The sequence below is a fragment of the Podarcis vaucheri genome, assembly GCF_965113315.1.
Source record: "Podarcis vaucheri genome assembly, chromosome: 2".
Lineage (NCBI taxonomy): Eukaryota > Metazoa > Chordata > Lepidosauria > Squamata > Lacertidae > Podarcis > Podarcis vaucheri.
The window spans coordinates 44216175-44238418 of record NC_138760.1 but is presented as its reverse complement, the minus strand read 5'-3'; the positions used below and the strand labels follow the sequence as shown (position 1 = coordinate 44238418).

Below are 22244 nucleotides of genomic sequence, written 5' to 3'. Positions count from 1 at the left end.
GTGTAGCGAGGAAATGATGACGGCATTTAACAGTTATCATTTATACAGCACCATCAATATGCATACTTCCCTATGGAGAATTAAAAAAACACAGAGCCCTGATCAGCTTATCATCTTAAGACTTGCCGTGGGGTGGATGGGAAGAATAGAAGGAGAGACATAAACTGGCAGTAAGGGTGAACATGGGCAGGATATGCCTTGAGCTTCATTACAAGTGCTTAGGCTTGGTTTCGGCAGAGGAAGAACAGTAAGTGTCTGTGTCGAAGTTCTTCAAGGAAACTGAATTTGGGGAAAGAGTCTGAAGGAAATAAGATGCAGCATCAAATGGTTTCTGGAGGCAGTTCTAGGCATTGAAGATGTGGGGGACGGACAACGGATGGTGGAGATGGAAGAGTGAAGATTATGGGGATGGATATGCAGGCAGAATAATCAGGGGAGGCAGAGTAATGAAGGCAAGGACAAATGTTTGTGCTAGATCCAGGAATGGAGGAGGTAAGAAAGGGTGTCATGTGGTCTCAGTGATGACAGAGGTGAATGATTTTGGTCAGAGGCAAGGGAGTAGGTGGGAATGTGATCGTAGAGATGCAAAGACTGTAGCAGTTAAGGTGGGAGATGACTGGAAGTTCCAGCAAGGCTGTAAGACAGGAAAGGCCATATTTTTGCAAGGCACTAAGGGAGGTTCACCAACTTGCTTGCAAGAGGATATTTTTAGCACTTTTTTAAACTCAACACAACTTTAAAAAGTTAATTTTAGCTCTCTAAACCTCAAACACTGCCTTTTCTTAAGCCAATGCAATTTTCCTCCTACTACTCTGGTGCCCCCTACTGGTTACTTCATAATGCATATTTGGGAGGTGAGGTGAACTGGAGCAGCTGTCCCATATGGGCCATTGAATATTCTTTATTTGGAAGATGAAAGCACTTGGAACTTAACACAGCTGTGTACAGTGTGTAGGTGACAATGAATTTACTGAGTGGGCTTCGACTTTGATTGCATCAGTCCCTCAGGTGTCCCAATAGCAGAATCACTATCGTTTTTGTGTCTGCAAAAGAAAGCGTGGGTGGGGGAAGCAAATAATCGACTGACTTTTGTCTTATTAAATTTAAAACAGCTGCCTACTAGCCCTGCCCATCTGCCTCCACATTTACTACACGGAGCAACGGGGCCCTCTGCCTTTGTACGTCCTATGCTCACAGATCAATGATGACATACCTCTGTCTTTTGTACAAACTGAGTAAGAGGCTTCTTGGATCATCATTTTGAAGAGGAAGAGAAGTCTCAAGCCTCTGCTAAGGTCAATCAATGCCAGCCCACATCTCTAGGCCTCTATTTCTACAGCCAGGATAATGTGCTCCAGGCAAAAATTTGTCTTTTTCTCTAAAACTGCTCAGTTACACATTTTGCCAGCAGGCTGTTCAAAACATGATCCAGTTAATTAAAATAATAAAAAAAAAACATTTGAAGGAAATAGGAGCAAAGTTCAGTGTCACTTATTCTGAACAAAGTGAAGTCCTCTCTTTACTGCTCTCCTTCCGGGCAGACAAGGGCTATACAAATGAGGAAAGGCTCTACACAATTGTCCTTTTCCTCTCTCTTCACTGTTTTGTTGCTAAACCCATCCATCTGCCAAATGTCACTTGCTGATAAGAACTGCCCAGTTTAAAATCCCCCCCCCCCGGTTGTAAATAGATGTTGGCTGACATAATTAATGTCTAGCCCACAACCCAATTTGAATTACAAAGTCAAGGCAATTTGAAAATCAGCCTCTGCGTGATTACCGTTGGTACATACACAGGCAGTCTATAAATTCCATAGCCCCAGGAATTATTTAAATTTTCAGAAAATGAATGAAAATCAGGACAAGATGTCTTTCAGGAAAACAGAAGGTAAAAGTGGGGCATCTGAGATAAACTAAATAGTCTCTTGAGATAAACATTCTTGGGAGCAGTAATACCAATGGCTCCAGGCCACTGTGGGTCTCTAACGTCTGTTACATTTGTGAGGCTGTTATCTGCTCTGCCACCACCGCCTACCCAGAGTAAATCCCCTTAACTGATAAAGCACATTATGGCAGAGATCCCCGCTTGTCACTTCAAGCAAACTGGGTGGCTCAGAATTGGATGTGCTTTCATGGCACTGGGTTGCTATGTTCTGCAGTCTCCTGAGTACACTTCAGATGCTGGGAGCTAGCCACCACTCCTGAAAGGATACCAGACCCTATTGCTTTCATAAGGAAATGTGGTAATGCCAAGACTGAGTCCCAGGCTGTACAACACACAGTATGAAATTCCCCATTACAATATTTAAACTTCTTCTTTTCTTAAAAAGGGCATATTATTAATATTCCTCTTTTTGGCCGTGTTACTAAACACAAGCCATGATCTCCTGCCAGCAAGAGAGAAGCTTGATCTGAGTCTTACTGCTTCTGCAAAAATGAGACTGCTTTGTTCTTTTGGCATTTTCCACCAGCCTCCCATTTCCTGTCATGATAATGTTCTTCCTCCTTGAAACGGGGGGGGGGGGGAGATACTGGAGATGGGGTTCCCTTTCGGGGAGTGAAATTCTCTGTACCTGCCTTGGCAAGTGCATGCATTCGCCTTGCTGAGAGATGCTGGTCCCAGCCCATGAGCCTGATTAAATTTAACACTTGTGCAATTTCTGCTACCACAGTTGACAATAAAATTGACTCTGAGTGTTGTCAGTTTAAACCTGGCCAATTTTAGCCAACCAATGCTCACAGAGAAAGGTTCACATTTTGATCCTGAACTGTTCCCTAGGAAAAAGTTATATGATGTGGCAAGCGCTCGAGACTGGAACTGATCAAGTAAACATACAGTCTGCTTGAGCAACGGCGGCAGCATTGGCTAGATGCCCTCTCCTCCCTACCTCCCTGGAGAAGCAGGAGACAGTTTTGATAGTAAAATGAAGGAAGGATGAAGAAGTGATTCACCTTGCATGACTGGCTTTAGCGTAACAACCAGAAAAGAATTGGACTGCTTTCTTGAGAGGAAGCTCCCCAATAAAAAGTAAAACATGGCAAGCACTATGGGCAGCCTTAAAATTTCTTTCTCCCCAGCTTTATGTTCCTTATCGCTGCTCAGTAGGGTAGGCTCTTTCCCCTTCTTTTTAACAAGGTGCAAATGTATTCCCACGCTTCTACCTAAATCCAGGTTGCTTCAGCTAGTTAATTAGGAAACATTAATGGGTTCCAGAGATGTGGCTTACATGATGTGGAAGCAGATGGCATACTCAGCTTGTCCATACCAAAAGGCATTCCTAACATCTATATGAAACTATCAACCAACTGCAGGCATGAGCCTTTAATCAAAGAAATAGTTTCTGTACATGGATACCCCCCCCCCCGCCCTCCTGCAAATAAGCCTATGGTTGAGCGTTTTGAGTGGGAAGGGGCAGAGAAGATCCAATGCTTAGTTATTATGAGAGAACATGGGCTAAAAAGCTTCTTCTGAGATTGGCCACTATTACCTATTCCAGTGCTCCCCCCCCCACGGGGGTACTCAAGGGTATGCAGTACAGGGACCTCTCCCTCCTCCCAAATACTAAAAGTGTGGCACTTACTGTAATAACTTCATGAGCACTGCCATAACTACTCAGAGTTATGTATATAAATAACATGTATAATTGGCCTAGATTCAACTAACAAGTCCTGCTTGCGGAAGCCAACATTTGGTGCTAGTTTCTGACACTTGGAGAGAGACAGATAGGGTTGGGCATTTTCCATATCAAGAAACAAAATAAAATTCAGATTCTGTATTAGGGAATAATCCAAACTCCATGGTCAGAGTTATCTGTGTATATTACCAACACGGCATGTATTTGCTTAGCAAGGTATCTGTACCTTTTAACAGTGAGATTTTCAAGGAATTTGGGTTTGGTTTTAGTGAGATGGAGAACAGAGGGGAAGGGAGAGGCAGCAGAAGCCACAGGACTTGTAATTGCAGCCAGAAACACAGTGCAGATAAGTGAACATGACAACTGTACAGCAGAAGCCCTGCTTTGGTTGTTGAGCATTCACTAGTCATGTCACAGAGGACACACAGCTTCTAATATGAGTTAATCATCTGAATTAAACTTCTTTGTTTCCTTCACTGCAGAAAGGCTATAGTTATGACCTTCTTGCATTTTCATCTTGATTTTTTCTACCATGTTCCCCTGGTTCATAACTGAATCTGTTCACATTGTCTCTCCTTTCTATTACTCTGATCACTTGTGCCTAGAACAACAAATGCTTTGCAATGCTAAGAATACAACATGCCCCCCCAAAAGGCTGGTCACCTCAGAAAGCTTCATTAAGACTGATCCTGCATTTTCAGGTCTCTGTAGCCTTTGCTTCAAAAGCAGCAGCATCAATGAAGGGAGCAGGCCCACTGAGCTAACACAACATTTCTCTGATCTTGTTGCAGAAATCTGAGATCCTATCGTGACACACACTGCAAAAAGAATCACAAGAGCACTGCAAAACCGAAGGTTATGTTTGATCTTCAAACTAGGAGGAGTCACATAATCCTGGTTGACTTTTGGCTAACTCGGTGATGAATAGTTCCTGTAGAAACACAGAGCATGTGAGCACAGAAGAGGGAGAGAAGGATAAAGGCTTGCACTTACATATGCCTGAGGGCCAAACTGCACACAACACTAAATGCATCACTTGGAAGCATGGCAAGTTTTTTTAATTAAAAAAAAATAGTAATAGGTGCAGGGAGAGACCTGCAGCTTTAATCCTTCCATCCCAAGTTGTGATCTCAACAAAGTTTGTCCATTTGCAGTGTTATTAGTATGAGGGAGAGTACAAGCTCACTTTTGGACCAATGGAAAGCTTGAAAGCAGGACAATTGTTCCCTAGCAACTGCTATTCGGGGGCCACTAAGACTGACTTAGCAGCTCTCTTTAATCATTATCCTTTCACATGATTACAACTAAGAGAGGGGAGAGCAGGGCTACACTCTGTGGCCCTGCCCTGTGTCCTAAAGATCTGAGGGCTCCTTGGGTGGCTTAGAATCCTGTGCCTACATGCACAGAACCAGGCTCCCCATATTTCAGACCTTTAAGTCTTAGTCTTCAGCAGCTGAATAGGGATAGTTGTTAGGAGAATTAGGAGAATGTTTTCCCCCGATGTAAGTCACTTCATGCTGACTTACACTAAACTGCGCTTGTCATTTTATTGCCAGTTCATCCAGTTAAGAAAGATCATTTTGGAACTCCTGGAACTCTTTTTTGCTTCTACCACTTGGCCACCTCACTGCTTAGCTCTAATGCAAGTTTAATTATGAGCAAGTTAAAAAGTACTGGTTCTAATAGAGCACACTTTTCTCATCCCTCCACTGTGAGAACAGTCAATTTATTCCTACTCTCTGCCATTGTTTTGATCCTAAGTGCTAGTAGCCTGGCTCCTTTTTGGTTCAAGCGGAACCTGTCCCTTTTGTATACGCTTGGCTTATTACAAAACCTTCTCCAGTGTCTAAGAAGTCAAAAGCTGTCCTTTGACACTGCAATCTTAGGCATGCATTGAAATGCCTCAGCTTTGCCTGTCTACCTGGCACTGCAAATAGGGCAGGTAGAATTCTGGAGGAAGCAATTCTGAATTTCAGCTTCTTGCTTACCCACCTAAAGTTTGCTTCCAATACTGCACAACTACATTTCCCCATTTCACTGGTGCTGACGTGCACCATGACTGTCATCTTCACTCTGACGGTCTCTACCAGTCTAACTAGATGAAACGTGACTTCTACAACCTTTGCACCAGGTAGGCAAGTCATTATGCAGTCTACACACCCCTGTTGGCCTATGACTGAACTGAATGGGTCCTGAACCTAAGACAGTCTTGGGTTTTTTTACTGCAAAATGCCAAGTCAGTGGAAGAGAGAGTCATGCAGTACACAGTGAAATATGCAGATCCTAGATAATGCGAATGATACTTAATAGGCATTGGTTAAAAGTACATCTCTCTATTGGGAATGAAGTCATTCAATTGGCCCTAAGAGGAAGACACTCAATTCTCTTCCTCTTCATGGTTCCATTTCCCCCCCAGAGTAATTCTCACCTGCATCCAGACTGCCGGTTGCTGCTGTCCAACCCATAATTGGGGGAATAGCACCAACCACAGCTCCTACCCATGTATTGACAATGCTAATTCTTTTCAGCGGTGTGTAACAGCATGTGTACAGGATGATGTTGAAGGCTCCCAGGGCTGCAGTAAGAGGATTTACTCCGAAGGTGAGCAGAGCTATTCCTGGAACAGCACAGGAGGCAGCAAAAGACACAGCAAGCAAAGGGCTGTAAAAAAAAAGAAAGAAACAAGAAAATGTAAAAATATGTTAGTGAAAGGATCTGAGGGCAGATTTTTATTACTGTTACCTTTTTATCCAATGCTTTCCTGATAATTCTTTTTTATTAAGAAATCTTAAATCGGGCAACAGTGATAACCACAGAATAAATGTACATTTAGCAAACACCTACTAGAGCATAACTTCTTCACTGGTGTACAGAGAACAATCAGCAAATTTGACCAGCAGGCAAAACAGGTCAGGTGCAGTCCAATTCAGACTGGTCTTGACTTAGTTTTTGTCTTCTCGCTCCTGCCAGGGGATGTTGAGGGAATTTGAGGAAGCTATATAGGCAGCGGAGCTTCCCTTCCTGGGAATTTAGGCAGGTGTGTATGCAAGTTGCCATTAGGCATGTTAAAGCTAAACATTCACCTAGAGACAGACACACAACAACTATTACATTGTTTATAGCATAGTGAAAGAAACATGCCTACATATTACCCAAGCTTTAATTACACAATGTAATACTTTCAACAGAAATTTGTGTTCAAAATTTATTGCCCTGATTTAGCAGAATTTATCGGAATCCTAGAAGCTTAAACTATGGGTTTCACTAAAGTTCCAGATCTGGCTACGTCAACTCTTGACAGTGGGGAAGAAACTATTTTTAATAAAGCATCTAAATGTTTGGTGTAGATTTTTATAGCCCCACACAGACCAGTCACCTCATAGTGTTTTATACACAATTGCAAAATAAGCCTAAGCATGGATGTGCACGGATCGTGTTAGAATGCGGAGAAGGAATAAATGTCTGCCTTCAATTTAACTTTTAATTAAATGGACCAGGCCAACAATTTGATAAGCTGGAACATGATTTTACCAGCTTTACAAACCCAATTGTGGATTTTGCCGATTTAATTTAGTGGAATGCAATGTTTATCAGATTTTTCTCACAAGCTTCTGAGCCAAGAAAAAATGTTCTTTTGAATACATGCAGCTTTCAGTGAACCCATTCAAGCACCTATCTTGTAACACTTGGACCTATATTTACACAACAACATTAGTTAAGAAGTGACAGAGTTTTGTCATGTGAATCTAGCACCCTGGAAATGGAGGCAAGCTCATCACTTGATCACTTGGCTCAAGTATCTGTGTAAAGATAGCTGAATGTACTGATGATGAAGTTCAGGGGGAAGGGAAGAGAAAAAGACAGGAATTTTGTTACCACTTCAGATGAGCTATAAAGGATGCTGTACTTTGAACATTGTTGAAACAGAAAATAGCAAAAACAGGACACTGAAACATTTTTTAAAAGCATGTTCCTCAATTGTTCAGTGACACTTCTGAAACTTTTTTTTTTTTTGAAGCAGACGATAACAGTAAGTTCCCCCCTTTTCAATTTTCATGGATTAATGTGATCTAGAGTTAGGAGTGAGTAGCCATGTTTGGTGATACCAAATTGTTCACGGTGTTTAAAACAAAAAGGGATTGTGATGAGCTCCAAAAGAATCTCTCCAAACTAAGCGAACATGAAAACATTAAAATCCAAATGGAAAATCTTGTCTTGTGAATGCAGAACTTGCTTTTAAAAATATGAATTATATTTTTTATATCTATTTACACTCTGGACATGCCTTTCTTAGGTTTGCACCACTTCATGAGACATAAAAATAAGTCAAGTGTCAACTCTTTGAGGAGCTGGTAGAACACTCTGTGAAAGCCAATATTATAGGGCTTAAGAGATTTTTATGGAAAAACACAACTACTTGCCTGTAATAGGGCTGGCTGTTATTTACCAATTTTCCATATTACTAAATTGACCCCAGAAGCCGTGATGTGCAAATATCCTTTGCTATTGCAATAGGTGAGGTACAGCTAAAGGCCTAATATTAAAAGCCATGTTCATGCTAGGGAGATGTAAAACTTGAAGCACTTTCTACATGGACTAGATGTTTGCATCTGGAATTTGGAAAGGCTTCTTTCATCCAGGAAACAATATTCTGCAGTATTGACTCTGCAATATTTAATTCCAGAAGGGGAGACCTTTTTTCACAATGTGCAATAGAAAAACAGGGGCACGTTTCCCCCACCCGCCCTTGGAAATTCAATGCAGTCACACTCTGAAGAGTACCTGTGTGACAGTGACAGATCCCACGGGAGACAATATGTTCCATTTCCCTTAGTGTAACATCTGCTCTGTTGACAAGTCATAAGCAGATTTTTTCTCCTGTTTGCAGACATAGCCTGGGACCTGATGATCCAGCTGGTGTGTTTTATCCATTTCTAAAATCACTAGGGGTGGGTGGGTGTAATCGGGAGTTAGGAGAAAACTTTGATGAGGTATGAACAGGATATACGTGGTGTGCTTGATGTACCACCCTGTAAGGCAAAAGGCTGTCAAAGCCAGCTCATATTCACAAAACAAGTAAATTCCATGAAAATTTGCACAGCTGCCTTGACTTTGGCAGTGCTCTGAACCACCACCTCAAGAGTGCCCAAGGGCACACAACCAGCTTCTGCTGAAGACAGAGAATATTGTTACTTTACAGAACAGGTTATTTCACTTGCTTTTCACAGTTACCAAGCCAGGGCCCTCCATAAGCTACATACAGATGAGCCAGAGTGCAGCATATGCCACCCTACATTTTTTAAACTTCACTTCAAGAAAGGAAGCACAGAAAACACTGCACATTTTAGAACATAGAACATACCCAAAGCCATAGCAGTAATCAGCAGTCTACCTTGAGAGCTGCTTTCTGCATCGTGGACACTATTGGTTAAAAGGACATCTCTATTCCAGAAATCAAATTATGAACATATGTCCCTGGTCTATTTGGGCTGGCAGTGGATCTTTGAGGTCTCTGGTAAAGGTCTTTCCCAGCCCTGCACATTCAGCTCCTATTCAACACAATATACCAAGAACTGAATGTGGAAAATGATGCATGGGAGGCATAATAGGAACCTGCTGAAGGATAGGGTACAAAAATAAAATGGTAATAAAATGGAATTTGCTCCTCCACTGAGCTATGGGAACCATTTTCTTAGGCCTCTGCTTCTGCACAGCCAGTTTAGTTTTAAAAGATGCTGTCTGTCATTATTACTATTATTTAAATCACCATCACATTATGGCAGGAAGGAGAAGCAACCTGTGTCAAGGAAGCCCATGACCTTTGCATAGCTAAGAGCCATTGTCTGTGTATTATTTGGTGCACCATGTAATCTTAAGGAATATGCAACATGCCTCCCCCTTGGCTCTGCAAGGATTACATCTCACAGGCAGTGGGAGTGACTAAAAGCTTACTGGGGAAAGATACGCCTGAATGGAGTGAATAATCAGAGAGCCTTTTCCGTCCAAAGCTCACTGACATTTGTCTCTAATAGCGTTTGGCTGGGGCAGAGCCCCTCTAACCTCATGCCATCAACAGGGACTGCAGGACAGTGAACTAAAAAGGCTGCTTTCCTGCTCATTTAGATCAAGCTGCCACTGACACAGCAGGGCTTCCCAAAAATTGTCTGTCAGTCTGGGAAAGAACCATTCAACGATAGCTTTGGTGGGAAGGCAATCCCCTGTGAGTAAGAATCAAGTATCCATGCCTTGCACAATTGCTATGCATTCATATGGAACCCTACTCATCCTGGGCAGTGGACAGCAGTCGGTATTACAAAACCAAACCAAAACCACAGAGGCTTTTTTTTTGGCACCTAATTCATGTGAGACTATAAATCCTTTGAATCAAGGGCTTTTGTTACAATGAACTGGTTAAACTGTGTTTATATTTTATTGTTTTGAGACAGCTAAATACTGTCTTCCAGTGCTGAATAGCAACATGATCATGGACTTATTTCTGAATTTATCCAGGTCCATCACAATGTATTGCTCAGCAGCTCTCACTGTGCCATGAAAGAAAGAAAAAATCGATCTATAGGAACTGGCAGACAACACAGTTGGTGAAAACAGGCTTCCGCTGTTCTTTACAAACATAATTAAGAAATGAATTGGAGGTTGAGGGAGCTACAGATTGGACATCCATAAATTAAGCCTAAAAACAGGCATTGATTAACTTCTCAGCCCTTATTACACTTTCTCTGCTGCATAAATGGAGATGTAAGCATGCATGCACGCACACGGTTGTTGAACTCTTAAGTGCATTCAAGGAAATGCTTGTGCAATTCAACCTTCCAATATTATGGAATTTTGATTATTATTTTATTATAATAAATAATGGAATCTCACTAATGGGTACATGTATACCTCCATCTGAACAGGAGCGACAACACCAGCAGCATAAGGGGCCCATTTGTGAGAGACAAAATGCCAGAGCTCTGTGCTTGAGCACTGCTATTTCATTTGGCAGCACAGCCCTGAGCCTCCAAATGGAAGAAATGGTATGTTGAATCAAGCACTGTACATAGCAACTTGGTTGCACACCACTGTTCCAAAATGGACTCTTAATTGTCAACATGCTCAAGGCAGCTTATCCAAAACTGAAGTAAACTCAAAGTGAAGGATAACACTTTCAGAAAATCAGGCACTCTGCCCCACCTTGGGAGAACTGATAGCAAGAACATCACAAATGTCTCCTCAGAAGAATGCTGCAATGAGTTTGATGGGACTTACACCCAGGTAAGTGCAGAAAGGATTGCAAGATAAAAGGTTCAGGAAGCCATAATTGCGTAGGCTTCAGGTAACTACACAGATCACCCAAACTATAATATGTGGCAGCAGACGGTGCATTAAGGATGAATTTCCCCCATCTTGCTAACAAATGACCGTATAAATATTTTATTTTATCTAACATGGTCTTAGCTCATTTTTCCAGTTCCCAAGGCAGCTTCTATAAAAGAATTAAAAAAACTAAAAACTAAAAAGAGAGAGCATAAGGGTAAAACAGCAGTAAAAAACAAAACAAAAACCTGTTCTTTATCTAGACTCCTACCTAACAGGCAAGACAACAACCCCGAGACTGTATTCATATTCTATAGTGCTCCATGGCATACTCTTTAACACATGCATTGAGACAGCTATCCGCAATGAGACAAAATAGGCATCAACCAGGCAAATGCCCCTAACCAGCTGGCAATGCTAGTCTACACATTTGCATTTAATCAGCCTTCCTTCCTTCCTTCCAGTGGTACCTTGTGTTGCGAACTGTCCCCCTTACGAATTCTTTGGGTTACGTGCTCCGCTAACCCGGAAGTAGATGCCCCTTGTTGTGAACTTTGCCCTGGGATGCGAGCGGAAATTGTGCTCCGGCAGCGCGGCAGCAGCAGGAGGCACCATTAGGGAAAGAGTGCCTCATGTTACGAGCAGTTTCCAGTTATGAATGGACCTCCGGAATGGATTAAGTTCGCACCCGGAGGTACCACTGTACTTTTCGGTTGCAGGTACACCAGCAATGAAACACTTTTCTCCCCCAAAGCTATAGTTTCATTTTTGCTGCTGACAATGGGAACAATTTGTCCTGCGCCAACAGGTAAGTGGGAGCATGACAGTAAAGGTGAGATGGATGCTCCCCAAGACAGGAATTTCATCTGCGTACAACACTGTCAAAACAGTTTATTGTAATAAAAAGAGTCATTGTGAGCACGTTTTTTAAAATGTCAACACTGCACTGATTAGGAAAGGCAGAATCACCAAACAAGTTGTTGTGAAGACAGAACATGAATGAAAGATAGAAGCCTTAATGATGCTGGAAAGGTTTTCAATTTGATGATTCATTTGAACAATGTATTCACATATTGGTTTCTGGGGCAGAAGTGTTAGGCATATAACCTTCAATTAGTTATAAATGCAAACAGACTTCACAAGCCTATTTCCCCCCTTGTCAACATTGTTTCATATAATGCTGTTCAGACTTGAAAGGCTGGGTCCCTCCTACAGTTTCGGCTACATTCACGTAAGCAAAGCTAAACCACATTAAGTACATCTGTAGGGGATGTTTGGGCATAATTACCACACCACTGTACTGTTCACACTTGCAGAGCGGTGTTGTGGACAAGTTTTGAAAGCTCCAAGATCTTTAGAAACAACTTTTCCCAAGGTACCATTGTGTGCTCTACTGAAAGCAAAGACCTGCATCTTTGCTGTGCTCTCAATGCATTAAGTATGCAGTTGCTCTAGAGCTCTAGACACCTTCTCCACAGCAGGTCCATGAACGGTGAAACTTCAGTAATTTCTACAGATAACTGATGCCTTTACTTTTAGAAGTCATATAGGTATCGTATTATTTCAGATGTATGTATGTTTCTGTACTTAAACCTAAAGGCATTTGTGAGAGAAAAGCATGTCCATTTCCATGGGGGTTCCCCCCGTTATTTCCACTTCTTACCACACTCAGCATCACTCTGGAGGGTCTTCTAATTCTCAATAACATTTTTAAAGTCGCCCCCCCCCGGGTCTACACTGGGAAGGGGGAGATGAGAAAGCCCTGATCTATGAGCAGATGTCCACCCACATATCCAACTCCAGAATTTTATTATCTAAACTTTTTTTTTATAAGGCACCAGTCCTCATGACCAAGGAAGGCTTTTTAAAGACCTAAAGCAAATATACAATGACCCCTAATTTTCAAAATTTATGACTTTTATGATTTTGCACAATTACAGTTAGTAACATCAGGGTCTTTGCCACCCAAGCCATATAGAACACTCGCCTACAGTACAAGGAAACGCTTCCTGAAGTAACCGAATTGTTCAAATTTCAGAGGGAGATAGGCATCCACAAGGAGGTGGAATGGACTGAGAGGGAGAACCTTACCAGTCTCAACCTTTGGTAGAAATCAACATAGGAGTACTTTTGGCTATGCTAGGGTAATCTTTCCCATATCAAAATGCAACTAGGGCAGTACCCTGTCACTCGTTAATTTACAACACAAATGGCTCTTGTGCTTTGCCTGGTACAGTGGTGCCCCGCAAGACGAATGCCTCGCAAGACGGAAAACTCGCTAGACGAAAGAGTTTTCCGTTTTGGAGGTGCTTCGCAAAACGAATCTCCTATGGGCTTGCTTCGCAAGACGACAATGTCTTGCGAGTTCCTGCTGGTTTTTTCCCCTTCCCCCCTTTTTCTAAGCCGCTAAGCCGCTTATCAGCTGATCCAATCAGCAGATAAGCCGCTAAAAGCCACTAATAGCACTAATCCGCTAATCCTTCAATGGGCTTGCTTCGCAAGATGAAAAAACCGCTAGACGAAGAGAATCACAGAACGGATTCTTTTCGTCTTGTGAGGCACCACTGTACTGATTATCCCACCAAGTGCATACAACTACCTTTTAAAAGAACACACACCTGGCATCTATGGCCATTTTGCTAACAAATAAAAATCCCTTCCAGTAGGCACCTATATCCTTTGTTTTATAAAAATTAAAACTGCCTCTTGGACCCCTGGAGATAAGTTCTGCTGGCAGGCACTCAGTCTGACTCTTGAAACTCTTTGTGCCAGTACCACCTGCGGATGCACTACTGTGGTGTATCACAAGTCTGCCATCACAAGTTCAAGCATGCATGAATCTAACACACCTGAACCTACTGTCTTGAGAAATATTGTATCACCTATGTGGTTGGAAGGTCATCTCTGGTGCTGCTGAGTGGGGAAAATGTTTCCCTGAACTGCAGAGTTTCATGGTTAGAGTTACATTTTAAGGTCCAGTGTGTTTTCCTGCTTTTCCTTCATGGTTTTCATACAGGATATGTTTATATTTGAAATATTGAAACACTTGCAGATTTTGTGGGGCCTGAAGTACATCTGTATTCTTTATTTTTATTTATATTTTGGTGTATCCCCTTTACATAGAGACTGTACTGTGATATATGCAAAGTCACATTAGTTTATGCTGGGTGCGGGGTGGGGTTTGTGTAAAGTTAAAACTTTTGACGGAGAAGGCTTCCCCTTTATTTATTTTCAGCTTTGTGGTGGTAGTGTGAACATGTGTGCACAATGGGGGGAAATAAAATAAAATAAAGTAAAATCCACTTGAGTAAATATGCTTTGAAAAGACATGCAGAGTATCTGCAAGCCAATACAAACAACATAATCAGTACAACAAACTGATAATACAATACATCTACTTATGCCAAGAACACGATAGAAAAGCACAGGCAGATCTTAACTCTGAGCAAAAGAATGAGTCATTAACTAGAGGTGGAGCAACACTAACCATGACATGGTTCAAACCTAGCCACCATCAACTTTACTTTCCCACAATTCCCGTGTGGTAGGTTGGGCATTAGCCTGTCTTCACACACAGATGTATCTGCTTGCCTCCACAAGGTTTGGACTAGCTTGAAAATTACAATGAAGGCAGCATTCATAACAAATTAAGGCGTCACCACAAATAATCAAATCCTGGCAATTCCTCAGTGCTGAAAGCACACAGCAACTTGCTCAGCACATCTTTTGAGGGAGTTATATTTACATCTGGAGTAATGCAAACCACATTTACTAGTATTTTCAGAAGGGATGAATAATCTAGTAATAAAAATAATAAAAGTGAAACTAAATCTGGAAGAAATATGCCTCATACCAGTAGCTGTTTTGTGGAAGATTTTTTGTTTGTTTGTTTTGAAGAAAAATAAACAAAAACCTGAAGCCCATAAACTAACTCTTGTTATAGGTACATAGTGTCAGAATTACAACAGATCAACAGCCCATCTGTGTGTGACCACCAGCCATTCAACAAATAGACCCAAAGCTTTAAATCAACACCGTTGTAAAATTGCACATTATGTAATCATTTAATGAAGCTGTATGTGGTGCTTGTCACCTACAAAACGCTTAAACACAGAAAGAGAAAAATATCTTTTTACATTCAATTACCGGTTTTAATCAGAAATTTCCTTCTTGTCTAATGAGATATATCTTCTAATTAAAAGGGAGAAAAAAGCTATAAGCACAAGGATTACAGATTTATTGCTAAAGCTACCTTTTCTTGCTTGATGGGGGACACAGAGGCAATATCAATTACAGCCTTTAAAAGCAGGAAAGCTGGTGTCGCACTTTTTGTCACCATCTTTCCCTGGCTTTCAAGCGCTTATGAACAAGCAGGAAAACTGATGATGAGATCTGCTCTTGCAAAGACACAGAATTACATTAACCAACAGTGTAATGAAGTAAAAGGGCACTCATTTAAGCAAACAAAGTGGGCATTACATGAGGAAGAAAAAATACTAATATGCATATTCACTTATTTCCTCACTCGCTCATGCAAAAAGGTTCATGACTCATGAAAAAGACTGGAGGCTGTTTGGTTTTAAAATTGAAATGCAAAACTAAATTACAGCTTTAATTGAGAACTCAGGCTTCCTCCCATCAATCCAGGGCACTGGGAGAAGGAGTTCCTCTCGGCCACTCATGCCTAAAGCCTGAGAGATGGTGCTGCCCTTGGAGGGAGGCACAAAAATGAGAAATCCTGTCAACTCTTTTCCATGAATTATTTAACTCTCTCTCTACGTTAGAAATAAATAAATTAGGGGTATGCCTGCTCTTGGACATCTAGAGTTGTATTAATCTTCTCAACATAGTAGTTGGTGCCAGGTCAAGAAGGGCAAGATGCAGCAGAAAGCCCTCTATGCAAGTTCTTGGCAGAATGCTGAGCATTTCAGCTATAATATTTGGCTTCAAGCCACCAGGCAATAGTAAGGCAAATAAAGAACCCCAAATCTGCCATTGTTGTAATCTGTACAGACTTTTGAGTTTCTAATGTATTAAATGTAGAATTATTAAGATCCTCAGGCATTAGAGGTAAAACACACTTATAAAACGGATAAGAGATTGAGGACAGCTAGAAAAAGTATCTCAAGCAACTCTTTCCCCCTTTGATTTCTCTTTTAGGACAATGTTCCCCTTCTTTCATTGTACTTTACCATCAGCTACTTCATGCTGGCTGCAAATATTTATAACCACATGAAAAAAATATTTTGGAATATATTTTGGGTTAGAGTTCAATCAGACCTTACACTGCAGGGAAAAAAATGTCCTAGGCAGCCTGTGGAATACCTGAAAGTTAGTGTGTGGATATATAATTTTGAAAACTGCTTGGGTGGCAGGGAGTGGGCAGGGGTAATGAGGAAATTCAGAAGAATATCCTTCTAAATTATCTCTATACAACTATCTCTAAATAACTACATCTAAAATGCTTTTGCTAAAAATTTTAAGCTGGGTTGTAAACTCCCGAAATAGTACAAACATACAACAAAGATATTGATAATTGCATACATCCTTCTAGCTGAGAAGGGGGCTAGTTCTACCAAGTGGTAAAGTGGAGCTCCTAAAACTCCATAGGGACATAATAAATGGCTCCATGTTTAAAAGCACTTAAGTAAGGAATTTTGACGGTCATCATAATATTTTATCTCCTGATAAAAGGATTTAACAACCAATTGTCTGAAAAGGCAGAGTTGTCTTTGATGTGCACAGGCTTAGAAAAGAAGCACTCTTGAGCTGCTAATATCTCTTTTTGTCTACATGGCAATCCAGACTCATCAGTAATAACTTGAAGGTGGTCTTGATTGATCTTGATTGTTGGAGAGAGATGGAGAATGGACAGTAGGCCGAATATCCCAACACAATGGTGCATTTCTATTAACTTGCAGACAATTCATGGATGGCACATAACAATAACCCAAATATGATTTAGCATGAAATAGCAGATGTGCAGACTACCAAAGAGGAAATTGTGGTAGCTTTTCTCCTTCCCAGTCATTCATCTGCTGTGCTGAGATAAGGAATGTCTAATGTATAGACATGTTTAGCAGGCATGTTTAAAAATTGTCTAGTATACTAATGATAATCTGGCTAGAGAAAAATTACTAATTTAACAAAGGATACTAAACTCAGCACTCAAATCTTAAATCAGATTTCTGACATAAAGTATTATTATCATTATGTATTATATTGGTTATTGTATAAATAGTTAACCTGTGTTTCAGCAACCTATCAGTATGCATGTTTTTCAGGAAATACATTAATCAAAAACTTAGAATCTTAAAAAAAAACCCCACACAATTATTTAAATAACTTTGATTTATTTTTTTTAGTGATCCAATCTGAATGAAAAGGTTTGGAGAAACAAACTGTCTCTTGGACCCTCGAGATGGCATTTCTACTCCAAGCTATTTTACTTCAGTTGCAGCAAGTCTACTTATTTGCAAAGGAATAAATATTGGCTTCGGTAAAATATCACATAGCTGTGTGAATTTACTTTTTTTGAAGCAAGGAAATAGCTCAATGGATGGCCCCCCAGCTTTGCTGTCAACAGAGAGTATAGAAGCTGTTGTTTGAAAATGTAATTGACACTGTATTTTAACCAAATTGGAGGCAATTAGCTTTCCCAGATCCTAACCAATGTGAGTTGCAGATGTTCCATCTCCTCTGCTCAGAATTAGTGACTTGAGCAGCACTATAAACAAATCAGCTAGGTTTAAAGTAGTCACTTTGTTTTCTGAAAACAGACCGGTCTATTTTTCAAGCTTACATAATTCAGTGCTGGATCAATACATTTTCATGAATTTTTTTTTATTAGGATAGTGAGTGAGCATAAGGCAGGGAACTACAAAGAAATTTAAGGATTGGAATGATGGAACAGAAAGAACTTCTTCTAATCTGTACACCAAAGTCCAAATAAAAAAATTCCTTCCTGTAGCACCTTAAAGACCAACTAAGTTAGTTCTTGGTATAAGCTTTCGTGTGCATGCACACTTCTTCAGATATGTCTGAAGGTATCTGAAGAAGTGTGCATGCACACGAAAGCTTATACCAAGAACTAACTTAGTTTGTCTTTAAGGAAGGTATCTGAAGAAGTGTGCATGCACACGAAAGCTTATACCAAGAACTAACTTAGTTGGTCTTTAAGGTGCTACAGGAAGGAATTTTTTTATTTGGACTATGGCAGACCAACACGGCTACCCATCTGTATCTGTACACCAAAGTTAGCTTTCAATCCTACACCCCCCAAAAAAGCTATCACTAGAACGTATACTACTGTATAAGGAAACCCCAGTTCACACATGTGTGAGGTGAAAGTGTGGTGGGAAGAGTAGCCTGAGGACCTTCCCTCTCCAGTAGAGATGCTATGCAGCGAACCAACCCCCTGGGCAAACTGCCAATTGTGTGATTCTCCTCCTTGAAAAAACAAGGGAAGAATCATATGAACTAGGTCTGAGTGCAGCTCAGAGCAAACCATTCTCCAAGTGTGCAATCCTTATGTAGTCAAAATACAGAGCTATTGCATCTGTATGGTAGAAGGAAAGTGCTGCTTCTACTTTATTTCAGTGTTGGCTGAAAGTATGATCCAATGCTAAAAGACACCATCACAACCCATTTTACTTAGAGCTGAATTTGATTGCATTGTTGTTGTTTAGTCGTTTAGTTGTGTCCGACTCTTCGTGACCCCATGGACCAGAGCACGCCAGGCACTCCTGTCTTCCACTGCCTCCCGCAGATTAGTCAAACTTATGTTCGTAGCTTCGAGAACACTGTCCAACCATCTCATCCTCGGTCGTCCCCTTCTCCTTGTTTGATTGCATTACTGTATTGAAATAAGATCTGAGTGCAAATGGTACTGAAGTTTCTCAGAAGGTCAATTTTACTTCATACCTTTTGTGTCAAAAGGAAGTTTCCCCTCCCTGCCAAAAGGATTCTTTGGGGTGGGGTGGGGGAGTCCGCCAAAGGCCAATTCTCTTCCCTCTCAGGCCCCAGGCTGCATGCTGCTTTCTGCTGCCAAGGATATTCTCTGGCAGCATGCATATGCCAGCCTTATCTTCGTCCATTATTACTAACCTAACATCCTACATATACTAATTGTAAATGCATTCTCTGACTGCCCATCCTTATGTGGCCAAAATGGTACCATCCATACACATGAGGGAAATTACAATGGAAAGCCCAAGACTTGCAGGAAAGCCCAAGACTTGCATTGTGGGGTTTATTTTTTAAATGAAAAAAAAAAAACTCCCCGAAAGTGGGGTGAGGAAGAAGATCTCTAAAACAGGCCGATGGTAACTGAGTGTACTTTGGAAGTAAAAAATGCTGACTTGACTGCTGGAGAGAGAAAAAGGGTGAATAGAAAAATCATAGCTGCTTGGCTGAAACAAGGAACAGAAGCACTTCACCAAGAAACAGTGTACAGTGGTACCTTGGGTCAAGTACTTAATTCGTTCGGGAGGTCCGTTCTTAACCCGACACTGTTCTTAACCTGAAGCACCACTTTAGCTAATGGGGCCTCCCGCTGCCGCAGCGCCGCCAGAGCATGATTTCTGTTCTCAGCCTGAAGCAAAGTTCTTAACCTGAAGCACTATTTCTGGGTTAGCGGCGTCTGTAACCTGAAGCATATGTAACCTGAGGTACCACTGTATAGCAGGCCCCACTTGTTACTGTAACATTATAATATTCAAAGCTGCCCATCATCTGTTTTAAATATATAAAAATACCAATACATTATTGTTTTGGGTTTGAATGCTTCTTTCTGCTTCCCAATAGTTTTGCTTCCTCTGCTACCCTTTCCCCATTTAGGTTCTAATAGTGCCTGCATATAGCACACTAACTTTTGAAGCCAAAGGCTGGCCTATCACCATCTTCAGGTTCACAGTAATAGCTGCAGACCCTCTTAAATTCTTATGCAGAAAACCTTGAACTGAGCAGGCCATTAGAAATTCATAATGAAGGCAAACTAGCAAATAAGTTAAAACCCAAATTCCACTGCACGGACAGGAAAAGGCCCAGGGTCCCCTTTCAGCAGGATTTATAGCACAATATTCACTGTGACTTTATCAAGAAGATTCCTATAAAATGTGTGAGAGGGCTCTTTGTGTATCTTAGCCTCTGGAATGCAAACTGTGCAGCAACGGCTATTCTAGCAATGCCTAATTAAAGTGTAAGCTCTGGTATCTGACTTGCCAAGTTGATAATGTGTAAGCTGTCCCTTGTTTAAAGGCCTTATAAACTCAACCATTTATAGAAGAAATGCACTTTTTACGTGACTTACTGTAAACAGAACTCAAGGTGCAAGCCATTTACTATCCCTGGCAGTTCGGTAATGGACTTGCTGAGTGGTGTCATTTCTGAAACTACTTGGCACATGTTGAATAACGGGGCTGCTGTGGTTAAGTAAGATAAGGCCCCACTATTAAAAACAGAACTGAGTGCTAGGGAGTTGGATTGTCTTAAAACAAAATGTACAAACACAAATCTGAATAAATTTGACAGACTCCATAAGGGCTAAACACTGAGAAAATGGCAGGCTTATCCCAGAGACAAGATGTATTGCTTCACAAGGCAGGGTGGATATATTCTTTATAAAAATAATCTGGTAGCCCATAAGAAACATCATTCTTGATGTGTTTTTCCCACTATTAGTTACACTCTGCTTTTGGATATACACCTCTGCAGTCGCAACACACCTACATTCTCATCTGAACAATGCATATAGGCAGATTTATATGGGCAGCTATGAACAAGGGCAGAAATAAAGACAATGTTCAAATGAGACAGCTTATCTTAGTTGCTTATCCCTATTTCCTTGGCTCTAGTCTTCAGTTCTTCTTGGAGGCTCCCAAAACCCACTTATAGGATATATCCTGGGGATATTGCAGGCAACAGTCTTTCTTGTCACTCAGAATTCTCCCCGGTGCTGAAAACACAGACAGTTCAACTGAAGTGTTTCACTATCCCTAGGAGGACCTCCTGGTGACAAATTATCACATACTGCATTTAAGAAACAGCTCAACCATCTGGGGGGAAGGTTTGCCTCTGTAATTATTAGGACTTGACTTTCTGGAAAGCTGAATTGTTTAGTGACTGTGTTTCAGCAATAAAAGTGGGCAGTGTGTTTTGCTGAAAATCCTACGGAACTATATAGTAATCTACGCTAACAAGTATAAATGAAATGTTCTGCCAGTACTCTGTGCCTTTCTACTCCCATACACTTTCACCACAGATGTATGTTCATCCAGATTAGATTTGCAAGGGGCTTGGATATCAAGGCCACTGGGTATTTGCATGTCTACCATACTAGCTAATTATTTTGGTTTTGTGCCACAACAGACTATACTTCCCCATGGCTAGTTCAGAAGAAAAGGAAGTTATCTGCCATTATTTCTTTTTTTAAAAGAAAAAAATGGAATTGGCATAAATGGTACATCCCCAAAGGTCTGTTCATATTGGAGGTCATAATCAGAAGGATTATGGTATACAATTGCTGTACTCCTTCAAACGAACAGGGCCCTACCTCCTACTGCGCAGCTGACACAGGAGGCTAAGACAACTCCATTAGGAGTGCATATCGCTACTCAGCAGTGGTCCTCAGAAGCAGATGGAGGGCTATTTACTCAAATGCACCATGACTCCTGGCTTATACATGAGCATCTGGGATGTTTCCTAACGTGATGTGATGCATAATGCACTCAAATTTATCAACTGTCCCACATGCAATTAAAGGCCCTGATAAATAATTCCATGGCAAAGGCCTCACAGCTGAATTGAAAAGCAGCAAGGCGTGAGGGGTCAAATGTTTCCGCGGGATTTCTATTTAACAAACAGAACTGCTTATAAAGGAATGTCTCTACTGCGCTGCTGCAGAGTTTTTTCACACAGCACAACCAACTGAAACAGGGAGCTGAGTAGCTGGCAACTACTGCCGTCTCCATTTAAAGTGCAATAATTTTGTATCTTGCATGGAGAATCAAAGAAATACACAAACAAACACAAATCCACACCCAGCCACACATATGTATCTTAAAAACAGTTATCAGGTTCTGTTTATGAACATAAAACAGGAACTCTCATTGACCATAAAGGATGTAATCAACACTATGTGTGGATACATAGCTACTGCCATTCCTATTCCCTTTGGGAAAGCAAGATAGTAAGCATTACAGCAATCCATTAGTTCATCCTTTGATGTGGGTTTTATTCTCTTTAAACTGTGTTCTAGCCTTAAGGATTTTTCCTTCATTGCCTGTAAATGCAG

The 22244-nt window shown here is 41.0% G+C and overlaps 1 protein-coding gene across 1 annotated transcript in view; it reads right to left on the bottom strand.

Annotated features, from left to right (window-relative positions):
* COX10 (cytochrome c oxidase assembly factor heme A:farnesyltransferase COX10) overlaps positions 1 to 22244 on the bottom strand; it is a 90990-nt gene that overhangs the window by 6090 nt on the left and 62656 nt on the right. The window contains exon 5 of the mRNA XM_082213879.1: positions 6063 to 6295. Within this exon, the coding sequence (XP_082070005.1) occupies positions 6063 to 6295 (233 nt within the window). The remainder of the gene's footprint in view (positions 1 to 6062; positions 6296 to 22244) is intronic.